We start from the raw sequence: 12,818 nt of genomic DNA, 5'->3' as shown, positions 1-12,818 counted from the left end.
ACCTGTAGAGTTTAATACAGTATATAAAACACACTGATCACGTGAATGTGTGCATTTGAGAAGTGACTGATGCCTCAAAACTTGTCACGCATTATAGTAGTTAAAAATAAAATTTTAATAGCAATAACAATAATATTCTATGTGAGTTGTAAAAATAGTTTTACTATTTTGAAAGCAATAACAAAATAATTTTAATAACAGTTAAAAAAATTGTTTTTTTCTAACTTTTATACTGACAAAAATGAAAAGTTTTGTATCGTTTATAATTCAGTGAGAATTTTTTTCATTCGAATTTTGAATCAAATCACGAATCAAGTATTGTGAATCAATTTGATCTCTGAATCGAGTGTATCAACAGTTAATAGTGAACAGTACTTTGCTTCTGGTGGTTCCTGTGAGAACCTCTTTGATAAGGAACACTTCTAGGGTTCTGTGTTGATCTGCATTAATGACTTTGGGTCTAAAACAGCGATGGGCCAAATTTTTATTATAACCAAGGATAGATATTTTACTACATTTTAGAATGCATCAGAGGTGGGAGGAAGTCACACATAAGTCACAAGTAAGTCTCAAGTCATGAATGTCAAGTCAAAGTCAAGTCGAGGCTTTTTGTAATATTTGTCAAGCAAGTCTCAAGTCTCAAATTTGCAACTTAAGTCTGACTCGAGTCAAGTCAAGTCCCCCATCTCTGAGTTATTTAACTCAAGTCCGAGTCAAGTCTCAAGTCATGAATGTCAAGTTAAAGTCAAGTTGAGTCTTTTTTTAATATTTGTCAAGCAAGTCTCAAGTCTCAAATTTGCGACTTAAGTCTGACTTGAGTCAAGTCATATGACTGGAGTCACCCATCTCTGGAATGCATTAGGTTGAAAAATAAAGCCAGTAGAAGCTCTATAAGTTATTATTATTAGCAAGTTGATAGCAAATCAAAATTTCATCCTGATTTTTAGCCTTTGTAGCAGATCCTCGAAAATCCACTTCTCACCTCCTACAGTTTCCAGGAAAACGTATCGTTTTATAGGCGTGTCGAGACGTGAGAGAAGAAACTCACACAGAGCATCTTGTTAATGGGGGATATCTGATGTGAGGTCTGATCAAACTCAGCAGGTCAGTACAGAGAGCCTCCCTATTGTAGTAAATATTTCAGCCTCCTCCAGAGAATATACAGATGCCACAGGGCATAAAGTCTGAATAGATTTAAAGAGATTTGATCCAGAGTGACAGAATTAGCAGACTGAAAGAGAACGAGAGAGTAAACTAGAGTAAACAAAACTCCCATTACATTCTACATGAAACGATAGCGGTGTTAAAATGAAGAGATTCCTACATCAGAACAATTTTTTATGCTAATATTTCCTATAGCAATATGTTGAGTGTATTGTTATGCTAGCAAATGTATTTCAGTCTAGCATGGGAATATGCTAGCTAACTGAATACCAAGGCAGAAATGATTCATTTATCTTATCTAACTAGAAATCTAGCTGACCGTGTTCATGGAGATGTTGTGAAAGTTTGACGTGAACATCCTGGATGATGGAATGGTGTTTGCTAGCACTTAGCACTCAGTGGCAGGTCTGTAACATGTCAGTGTGTTTTCTTTTGCTTAGCAGGCTTCAAATCCTCACACATTGTATTGGATATTGACTATATTATAGTAGATAGATAGACAGACAGACAGACAGACAGACAGACAGATAGAGAGACGGGCGGACGGACGGATGGACGGACGGACGGACAGACAGATAGATAGACAGACTGATAGACAGACAGACGGACTGAGAGATAGATAGATAGATAGATAGATAGATAGATAGATAGATAGATAGATAGATAGATAGACAGATAGATAGATAGATAGATAGATAGATAGATAGATAGATAGATAGATAGATAGATAGTAGCAGCTGATTATTCAGTTTTTACTTGGACTGTTCATTTGTTTGACCTTCATCCTCGTATTACATTCTTATTGATTCTGATTAGACAACGAGTCTGTTGTTCTTTGTATTCTAATCAGTAAGTGGAGCGTAAAAAGTGTAACCACATACGCACTCTTTATCTCGTCCCTGTGAACTCTGCAGTATGTACCACAAGAGACCATCGATGTTTGTGTGAGATCAATAGTTGCTGGTCAGTGCTGTACTGCAGCTCTGGACTCTCAGGATGGAGGAGAAACTCTCCCACTGCCACATCGAGCCCATTAGCAGCTCCAGCAAGCGTGAAATATCCCGCTCACGTCCGGAAGGTTTCTCATTATGACAGCTAGACCTACAAACTACCTGCTGATCCACCTGCACCAGAGCAGACAGATCAAACCTAATAATGTAGAGAAGTGTTCGATTTGTCATAGTGATGATGATGAAGATGATGATGAAGATAAAGCTGCTGCACTGCAACTATTATAGAGTCTTTAAAGCTCATGTTAGCAGATAGAGCTTCACAGACGACGCTTTAAAGGAGCCGTTTGTAAACTTCACCCTTCCAGTGAAAGGGCCAGAAAGCGTTTTAAAAACAGTGGCGTGAAATGAGGGAATTAGAGAAAACCTTTAATGGTCTATTTGTTATGGCATATTTAAATTGTTCTGATAGCTACTATGTACAGACTGCATCTTTAACCCCTAAAAGTCCAAGGATCCTATTAACATAACTATCCTAGTACTAAGTTGCAGTGTACAAATTAATTCATAATTCCTTCTCAGTACTGAGGAATCTGGAAGGGACGAATTACTGAATCATAAACAGAGCAGTGCTGAATCATATCCGGTCGCTGGATAAGCCGGCTGGTTGAACGGCACTAATTTGCCATTGAGACGGCCGGCCCTGTTCACCAGGCTGTCCTGTGGAGCCAGAAAGCTGCGCAGTTTGCTAACAAGCCAGCGTTTACATTTGAAAGAGAGCATTGAGGATCTGCTTTTGGAGACTTGTATAGTGTCTTTGTGATACTGGATGGGAAGAATTTAAGACCGTGTGTTTTTGGCCTGATTGTCCTGGTATAGGGTGTGTGTTACAGTGTAAAGCCAACAAGTCGACGAACACACACACACACACACAGGCAGACACAGACATACTCCTGATATAAAATAATAATGCTGTCATTCAGTAGTCACACTCAAAATGTCATAAATCTTTAAAAAAAATAGATTTTTAAAATGCATGGATCCAAGCACAGAGTATCAGAGTATGTTTCATGTTGGAATGTTTACTAATGACATGTTTACTAATGACATATAGTATTGCTTTACTCAAAAAAATGCAGCTCAGGATGCAATTTATTTAATTATTTGATTATTTTAATTTTATTTATTTATTTATTTTATGGGGGGGTGGGGGGTGTTCAAGCAGCAACAAGAGGTGCAAGTATTAGAAAGAGAGGCTACCGAGAGAGAGAGAGAGAGAGAGAGAGAGAGAGAGAGAGAGAGAGAGAGAGAGAGAGAGAGAGTGTAAAGTGCTCTGGGATCTGTAAAGCTCTGCATGTCCCACTCACACTCCCACCACTGTGCCATGTCAGGGAGAAAGAGTGAAGAAGAGAGGGAGAAAAAGACAGGAAGAGATGTGAAGATGTAAAAACGGAAAGAGGAGGGAGAATATCACATAGTGGAATTGCAGACAAGACAAACACAAGCAGCAGATTTCCTCATAGAGCTGAAATAAAGAGACTGAACACTAAAGTGTCTGTAAACCACATGGACTAGAAGGAAGGCAGCAGAAATGAACGAAGAATAAAGAACATCGGAAGGCTACGTTTTTAAAATTTACTGCATTCTAAATACTAGAATGAATGTGTTTTCAACTTCAGGTGTATTTTTGAGCGTCTTGCTTGACAATGAGGGTAATGTGTGAGATTATATATATATATATATATATATATATATATATATATATATATATATATATATATATATATAAACAGGTCAGAGTAAGAGAAGATGGAACGAAGCAAAAAATAATAATAAAAAGAAATTCCGCCTGACAATTTTACAATTTTAGAAAGAATATCTCTTTGAATTTATGTAGTGAAAGCCTGAAAACACAAGAAATATATTTCATAACATCTCAGCATTATGTAGAGGAATGTTTAGGCGGACTATCTGAGGGTTCTCAAGGTGTATTCGAATTATTTCTGGTAAGAAAATAAAGGTTATTCATGTGAGATTGCTGCAGAAGTTATATATATATATATATATATATATATATATATATATATATATATATACCCTGCATATATTGTATTTTTATATATATTTCTCTGACGAAAATTAAAATAAAAACAATTTCGCCTGACAAACTTTTACAATTTTAGTGAGTATATCAAGGAGTAAAAAAAAGGAAAAGTCTCAGGCTACAAACACGGACCTTTAAAGTCACACTAAACAAAAAGGCTGGATAAGAATCTATAAATGAACTGTTCTTCACATGAACACAGTCATATGGATCTTCTGCTGTATTCAGTTGCATTGAACCCAAGTGCAAGTTTTTCATTTACATTAATGGGGTACATTATATGAAAAAAAACATTTTAAATATGGGTAAAATATTCTAAATATATTATAACAACCTCTGAAAACTATCTTCTATTTCATGGCAATATTGCGAATTGTGGCGTTTTTTGAAGTTGCTAAAGTTCCGTGATCCTCAGAGGTTTAGAAACACTTTTAAACACGATGCACATCTATAATAAAGCTATCGTGAGCAACAAACGCAGGTTTACGTGTCTCATTTATGTCAGAATCACAAAGCTTGTGTTTCAGATTAAGACGTTTGTCTGTGCAGCCCGGCCATGGGGTTATAATGCAAACCTCAAATGGCCTTCAAATATCTTCTGTTAGATGAAAGTTAAGAAAGCGTGCACATCTAAATAACGCCTGATATTTAAATAGTCGGATTGTCCGTGAAATTAATCAGTGTTGAAAGTTGTGGAGCAGGGGATTTCCACCTTTTTGGGCATGCACGAAGAAAATAGAAAATTCACGGAAAAGAGAAGGAGCAAGAATAGAAAGCGCTTTGTGAGGGTATTCTGACATAGCAGGAGAGAGAGAGAGAGAGAGAGAGAGAGAGAGAGAGAGAGGTATGTGATGGAAATAGTACATGGTAGAAATCTTTCCCTGGGGCAGTAAAAATAAAAGTCCAGTTTAAACACACATAGATGCTGATCCAGGATCAGCATTTTAAACATGCAGTTATTTACAGCACATGAAAAGACACAAAGCTGAACTGATTCCAGATCAGTTTTACATCACATCTTCACACAGTACTAATTAAGGGTGTGCCTGCGGTGTGTTTTTTTCAACCCTGAAAGCCTCAGAGCTGACTGCCCTCCTTCTCCACGAGTGTGTGTGCGTGTGTGTGTAAGTGTTTGTCTGAGCATGCCCTCACACGCTTCACACCACACACACACAAACACACACAGAGGCATATACGTACTGCCTGGAACTCCTGATTCACTGCTCAGAGTCACACCTGAAGTTTAGGAGCTTATGGACTGGTGAGCTTGTGGAATCTGGACTTCAGTTCCTTCATCAGTTAATGTGTGGAATTTGGATTTGGACTTTTTAGTTTGAATGAGTGCTCATGTCAGATCAGCATTGGACTCCACACCAGCAAGCGGGGAACCTAACACAGGTAAAAGAATGAGGTCATCTAAAAAAAAAAAACCACACACACACACAACACACACTTACAGAGTAGCAGCGCTGCTTTACCTGTAGGTTACAGCATGTTCATAACCAGGGAAGCTTTCTCAAAATTCTGTTTAATCTAATCTAATCTAATCTAATCAATCAATGTATTGTATTTTCTGAGCTCTGTAACACCAAACATTTTATTTGTTAAACAATGTCCATGTGCTTGTTCATGAGTGTGGAAGATCTTAAACATGTGTTAACTTCTCAGAGTAGAGATGAACTGTATTCAGAACTCATAACATCACCTGTGTCGGATTATTAGAGGGGAAAATATTTGAAAATTATTTAGATGTTTCTTAGTTATACTGGAGTCCGTTTTCTTGTCTGGTTCTTTCAGAATTTTCATAGCATGGTGTAAATCGTTACACTCCATATTTAAAAGGAATTCTAATAACAGAGTAGAGCATACATGCTTATTTAGGCTTGGCAGACTGTGTTTGTGTGTGTGTGTGTGTGTGTTGGGTGGGATTTTTTAAAGGCTTCTTGTAGTTGCGTCATGTCTGTGAGTTAACTCTTTGTTTAGGTGACAGGTCATAATATCAAAGTACACGTCATGTGTGATACGGAGCAATCTCTAAATTGCTCAAACACACACACGCACACACACACATACAGTACACACACTTTGGACCAACATGTTGTTGTCAAAATAAAATGCATCATGTGTTAAAATCTGTAAGGAAAAGAAAACTTTAATGTCTTAATGTCTCTTGTTACTCAGAAATCCTTGCCAGGTCTGAGCAACAAAATAAAAACGGACCCTGTACCGAGAATTTTTGCTGATCAGAAGCTTTCCAGTCAAGAAGATCACATAACAAGTTATTGACATTCATATACAATATTATTTACTCAGTGTAGATGTCAGTGGTCTCACTTCTGGGAATCTAAATTTACTGACCAAATACTTAAATTTGTCCAAAGAAAATTCGAATGTTTGTGGAAACATAATGGGACAAGACGTAATGAACAATATGAGTAAACAATAAGAACAATTCACAGTTGTGGTCTGTCTCTAAAGTGTACAAAAGCGATGTAAGTCGTGGTCAAGGACGTACAAAACGCCCTGAGAATGTCAGAGAACTCAGAGTACTAGGGTTAGTATCAGAAAGCCCACATGCAGGATATGCAGGAAAGCCTGCCATCTGTCAGTAATTTACTGCTGAAAAGGTCCTTCGTCAGGACAGTAAGCTTGATGGTCGGCCCTGAGAGAAACATCATGTCCTGTGTAGGTGATGCCATGAGAGTGAGCTGTGGCACTGTGTGTGTTAGAGGCGTGAACACAGAAGGATAAATCAGCCTTTAGAAACACGTTAAAAACACACCCTGCAGCGACTTGTTTCATCCAGTGTTTAAACCTCGAATCACCTCGACTCGCTGTCAAAATGAGTCATCAAACACACTGACTCACACATGCCTCAACCAGAAAGAGTATTGAGTCACCCAGTGATAAGATTCATTCTGAATTATTAACATGTTCACACACACACACACACACATACATACATACACGCATACACATACACACACATACACACATACATACACTCACACACATTCATACACATACATACACACACACATACATACACGCATACACATACACACACACACACACACATACACACACACACATATACATACACATACATACAAAAATATCCCAGTTCTAGTTTTCCATGTTTGAGAGCTTACAGTGATTTATGCAGTGGATAAAAAGCCTGCTGTTGATTCTTCATTCACAGCCGTTCAATAGTGACCCCTATTACCCATGCTTTAAGCTGTCTGACCTTTGACCCTGTGCTAAGCTTTCTGACTGGCTTTCGGTATCGGGATAGAAAACCTCTCAGTGGCTAATACACCAGTTCCTGCAGTTGTCACAACGGGTTATGGTTCTGCAGTCCCAGTGCGGCTAGCAATCAGCAGGAGGCACGTCTCTACTCCCCCCTTTAAATAAACACTCAGAACGAGGGAATGTACAATAGAGGGGAGAGAGAGAGAGAGAGAGAGAGAGAGAGAGAAATTGAGTTCGTGTCAGAGTTATAAAGCATGTTAAAGCCCATCGTCACGGGGAAGTGAGAAGGAGGAAGGGAGAGAAAATCATTCAAATAATGCATTATCTCATCCTGTCAGGACAAATTAGGGATGGTTTTGACACAGAGGGGTTCTACTGTATGTGTGTGTGTGTGTGTGTTTGTGTGTGTGTCTATCTGTGTGTGTATGTGTGTATTTGTATGTGTGTGTATGTGTGTGTGTGTGTGTGTGTGTGTGTGTATTTGTATGTGTGTGTATGTGTGTGTGTGTATTTGTGTGTGTATGTGTGTGTGTGTATTTGTATGTGTGTGTATGTGTGTGTGTGTGTATTTGTGTGTGTGTGTGTGTGTGTGTGGAGTTAAGAGTGAACTGGGGCCGGTGTCTGCTGCAGCCATGTTTCCATCTTTAAAATATACGTCTGAGAGTCAGAGGGTCGTACAAATACAAAGCTGGACGTGTCTTCCCTCTCTTATGTACCCTTATGCACCCCAACCCACCCACCCCCACCCCTTTCTCCAGCTCCTGCCGAGATCTTCATCTGTTTTCTTCACAATGTTTACTGACCTGAGGAAAGAAAATGTAACCCTTAATTACTGTGTGTGTATGTGTGTGTGTGTGTGTGTGTGTGTGTGTGTGTGTGTGTGTGTGCATGTGTGTGTGCATGTGTGTGCCTTCACACATTCAAAAGCAGTCTCAGCTCATGATTATTTCAATTAAGCTCTTCTCTTTTCCTTCTTCCTCTTCTCTTGCCTTTTCTTCTCTAGACATCTCTTCTTTTTACTCGTTCGTCAGTCCTTCCTCCTCTCCTTTCTCCTCTCGCCTCCTCACAGTAAGAGTGAATTGACACATTAGTCATTTTTCTGTAACGTCTTGTTCAGCGTTATGTGAAACCTCACAGGCTTGATGAAGATCTTCTGAGTTTCTCTTTACAATCGCCAATGTGTCAGTCAACATCAAAGCAGTTCTGTGCACTGATTGTAACAGCGGATCGGATCAGAACGTTTGTCAAATCAAATCAGATGTTGTGTTCTTTTGTTTAAGTCCAGAATGGATCTTTATACTCAGCCTTGGATCGATGCATTTCTTCTTCTCTGTTCACTGATGTCAGCTCTCAAAATGTCAGCATTCTGAAAGCAGCAGCACAGATCTGAGAGAGAGAGAGAGAGAGAGAGAGAGAGAGAGAGAGAGAGAGACAGTGAGAGAGAGAGAGTAAGCGAGAGAGAGAGTAAGAGAGAGACAGCAAGAGACATTGAGAGGGAGACAGTGAGGGAGAGAGAGTAGGAGAGTGAGAGACAGTGAGAGAGAAACAGCAAGAGACAGCGAGAGAGAGACAGAGTAAGCGACAGAGAGTGTGTGAGAGAGAGAGAGAGAGAGAGAGAGAGAGAGAGAGACAGTGTGAGAGAGAGAGTAAGCGAGAGAGAGTAAGAGAGATAGAGACAGTGAGTGAGAGAGACAGCGAGAGACAGTGAGAGACAGTGAGAGAGAGACAGTGTGAGAGAGAGATAGAGTAAGCGAGAGAGAGAGTAAGTGAGAGAGACAGTGCGAGAGAGAGACAGCGAGAGACAGTGAGAGAGACAGCAAGAGACAGTGAGAGAGAGACAGCAAGAGACAGTGAGAGAGACAGCAAGAGACAGTGAGAGAAACAGTCAGAGAGAGACAGTGTGAGAGAGAGAAAGAGTAAGCGAGAGAGAGAGTAAGAGAGAGAGACAGTGCGAGAGAGAGACAGCGAGCGACAGTAAGAGAGAGACAGCAAGAGACAGTGAGAGAGAGACAGCAAGAGACAGTGAGAGAAACAGTGAGAGAGAGACAGAGAGAGACAGTGAGAGAGAGAGTGAGAGAGAGACAGTATGAGAGAGAGACAGTGAGAGAGAGACAGCAAGAGACAGTGAGAGAAACAGTGAGAGAGAGACAGAGAGAGACAGTGAGAGAGAGAGTGAGAGAGAGACAGAGAGAGACAGACAGAGAGAGAGACAGTGAGAGATATGATTGGACTTTGGATTGAACGGCATGTTTGTAATATTCAGGATGTTTCGTGTGTGTTCATCTCAGTCTTGATGCTTTACTGGGATTCTACAACGCATGAAAAAGAGGATCAAGATTCAGTCTGTAAATAATGCAAAGTCAGTGATATAAAGTTCTCTCCTATTATACAGTAATGACATCACCGCTATCACATTTCAGCGTCTTCACATCGCTCACCTCACACTGGATCACAAGGTTCAAATCAGCAGACGCTCTAGCAGTCTGACATTAAGGCATTGACTTCTTATGATGCTTAATATCACACCACATTAATAACTGATGATCTGATGATAATCCAGTGTGATTGTTTAGCATATCATTTACTAAACATGGGAAATATCAGGGTTAAATACACTGCTACAAAAACATTTCAAGGAACACCTTTAATCAGAGGATAGCATCAAGTCTGTCAAACCTCTTGAGATATTGCTCTGCTCAGTTAAGTAACAGATGGGGCTGATAATCAGCTGAAATTCACAACGTGCACTAGAATGGCGACAATGAGACGATCCCTAAAACAGGAATGGTTTTACAGCTAGAGGTCACTGACATTGTTTCCCTCACCTTTTCTGACTGTCTTCAGCTAGGCTAGTGTCACTACTGTTAGCATGAAGCGATACCTGGACCATACACAGATAGCACAGGCAGTCAGGTGTCTTTGTATTCAGCCCTGTGTAGGTTGATCATTTTAATTTCCATCAAACGATGCGACATCGTTTCGTTCCGAACACATTACCCAGTCCATGTGAATATAGAATATAGAGCATGATTTATTTTTTGCACTGTGATAATAATTTGTAGGTACATATGACAAACAATCAATAATGAAATATATTCATTCATTTAATTACCATAATTCTGGAAAATCGTTTGAATGATATTTAAGTGAAAGCTATTGAGAGTTTAGGAAAAGTTTGTATATTAGCTCAACAATTCGAAGCGTGTGAGACTGTAAAAAAAAAGAAGAAGAAAAAAAAACAAAGGTGTTCGTATCAGGATATTCGTTAGAGTTCACACTGTGAATTTCGTGCGTTAGCAAGAGAAAGCTTGAAGCGATGGGAGCTAGCGGTGTTTAAACACAAAAGGGAGCGAGGGAGAGAAGGAGCGGTACAGAAGGAAAAGAAGGAAAAGGAGAAGACAAGGAATCAAAACTGTCTTGAATCAAAACTCCCAGCCTCTCACGTCGGAGTCCTCCCATGGGTTCGAATCACATTAAAATTCTGCAGAGCTTTGCGAAAGAGAGACGACAGAGTAAGGACCTTCAGCCCAGAGCTCACGTATACAAGCAGACAACACATTTTCACATACTGTAGGTGTGTTTGTTTGTGTTGTTTTTTTTTTTCAAGCTGAGCATCAGATTTAAGCCACTGTGAAAATATTTGTGTCTTCCATCTCCTGTCCTGACACATTAGCTTTACACTTCACTTCTTTAGGATTTAATCTCTCTGTGACTGTTGACCAGGACAAACTCATCTAAACTACATCTATGTTAAATGTCTAAAATTCATTATATACTGTAGCAACTAGAGGAAATAGAACATTCTGGATATACAGTATTACAGGATTGTGTCTGAGGCAGGACAATCGAAGCGTGATTGATCTACTTTCAGTTCATTTAACTCCGCACCGGCTGCTGATGGAGAAACCAAAGGCTTGTGTAATAGGGATTAATGACATTCACTGCTGTCTGCATCACGGTTTACTTTAGGAGCCAAAACCCTCCCCTGTTCCTCCTATAACCAGTGACACGACACCACTTTTATACTCCTATTGAAATAATCCAGGTGGTTTAAAGACAGGTTTTTGAAAATGTTTCGATGTTTGAAAGCCAATGTTGACATTTGAAATCACCAAAACAAACACGCCCCTAACCCAAATGGGTGTCACCCGTTTCGATAGCTCCACCCCCACACATACATACCCCAGGCAACTATAATGGCGGAACCTGCTGGGGCAGCTGGCTGAGGGTATATTTTTATCAGTAAATTAACTGAATGAGTAATACTATGGTAATACAAATGTGTTTTTGTAGTACTGTGTATTGTACCGTAAAAGGTTTATCTCCTTTTCACGCGGAAGACGACGTTCAACACCTAGAACCCGAGGCAAAGGTAACGGCAGGTATCCGCCATGTCAATGTTTCAATCGCTTTCTGCTAATGTCACACATGCGCACTGAACACTCTCTCTGCCGCATATTGACAAGACACGCCCCTTTCTGCTCATTGGCTACACGTTTGTTTTGTTTGTTGGCCCAACTCTGAAGTTTTCTGAAGCATTTTTCAAACATCGTGCACCCCACCTTTTAAAAGACACGATTCGATTCGATTCACAAAACTTCTTAATCACAATATTTCTTAATCATCAATGCAAAATAGTAAGACTTTATGTCTGTATATAAGGAAAGAAATGAACAGCTGCTACGAAGGTTTTATGCTGTAATAAAATGTTCTACAGTTTCAAACTATCTTAAATAAATGCATTTGATTTAAGTCTTTGACCCTGAGGCATTATTTTAAACACAAAATGAGCTCCAAAGTCGGCTAAAACGCCCCACCTCTGTGTTCTCTTTCTACATCACTGTTTTCCAAAGCTACTGGATAGTGATTGTGCCATGATTGTGTAACCAGATGACCGATAATACCTTTGGTTTTTGTGATCCGGACATTTTTTGCATCGTGATGCATCCTGTCATGATGTACCGTTTCACCCTTACTATACATTATGCCTGATCTAACTATTGTACCATTTCCCTTTATATTCCAGATTAACAGAGCATTCAGATATACAAGTTTCTACAGTATAGTACAATATGTATGTAATGTTGTAGTGTAATAGAAATAATCCACACTTTATTTTTTTTTAATCGATCCAATAAGACTGATGCCTTATAAGGAACCGTCACTTTACTTGACCCTCTTTAAGAGGATGTCACAACCAGGACTTGAATCCGAGTAGCTGCTTGTTGTTTCTATACCAGTGTGATTAATGAGTCCTCATGAGAATGGAAGAACAGTGGGCTCTCTCTTCTACACCGTGTGCCAATATGACATATGCGGCATCACATGGCACCGTCAAACGCTCTTGT

General features: G+C 39.5%; 1 protein-coding gene across 3 annotated transcripts in view; it reads left to right on the top strand.

Moving 5' to 3' along the window:
• Nucleotides 1-12,818, top strand: part of schip1 (schwannomin interacting protein 1) — a 264,526-nt gene that overhangs the window by 223,046 nt on the left and 28,662 nt on the right. The window contains exon 1 of one of the 3 annotated variants that reach the window (XM_060875099.1): nt 5,383-5,616. The exons of the other annotated variants lie outside the window; for them this stretch is intronic. Within the exon in view, the coding sequence (XP_060731082.1) occupies nt 5,566-5,616 (51 nt within the window). The 5' untranslated portion in view covers nt 5,383-5,565. Of the gene's footprint in view, nt 1-5,382; nt 5,617-12,818 lie in introns of those variants that run through there. 3 annotated transcript variants of the gene reach the window in all.

Source organism: Tachysurus vachellii, chromosome 1 (genome assembly GCF_030014155.1).
Source record: "Tachysurus vachellii isolate PV-2020 chromosome 1, HZAU_Pvac_v1, whole genome shotgun sequence".
In the NCBI taxonomy this organism is placed as follows: Eukaryota; Metazoa; Chordata; class Actinopteri; order Siluriformes; family Bagridae; genus Tachysurus; species Tachysurus vachellii.
The sequence above is the reverse complement of the archived record's forward strand: the minus strand, read 5'-3'. Positions and strand labels throughout refer to the sequence as shown.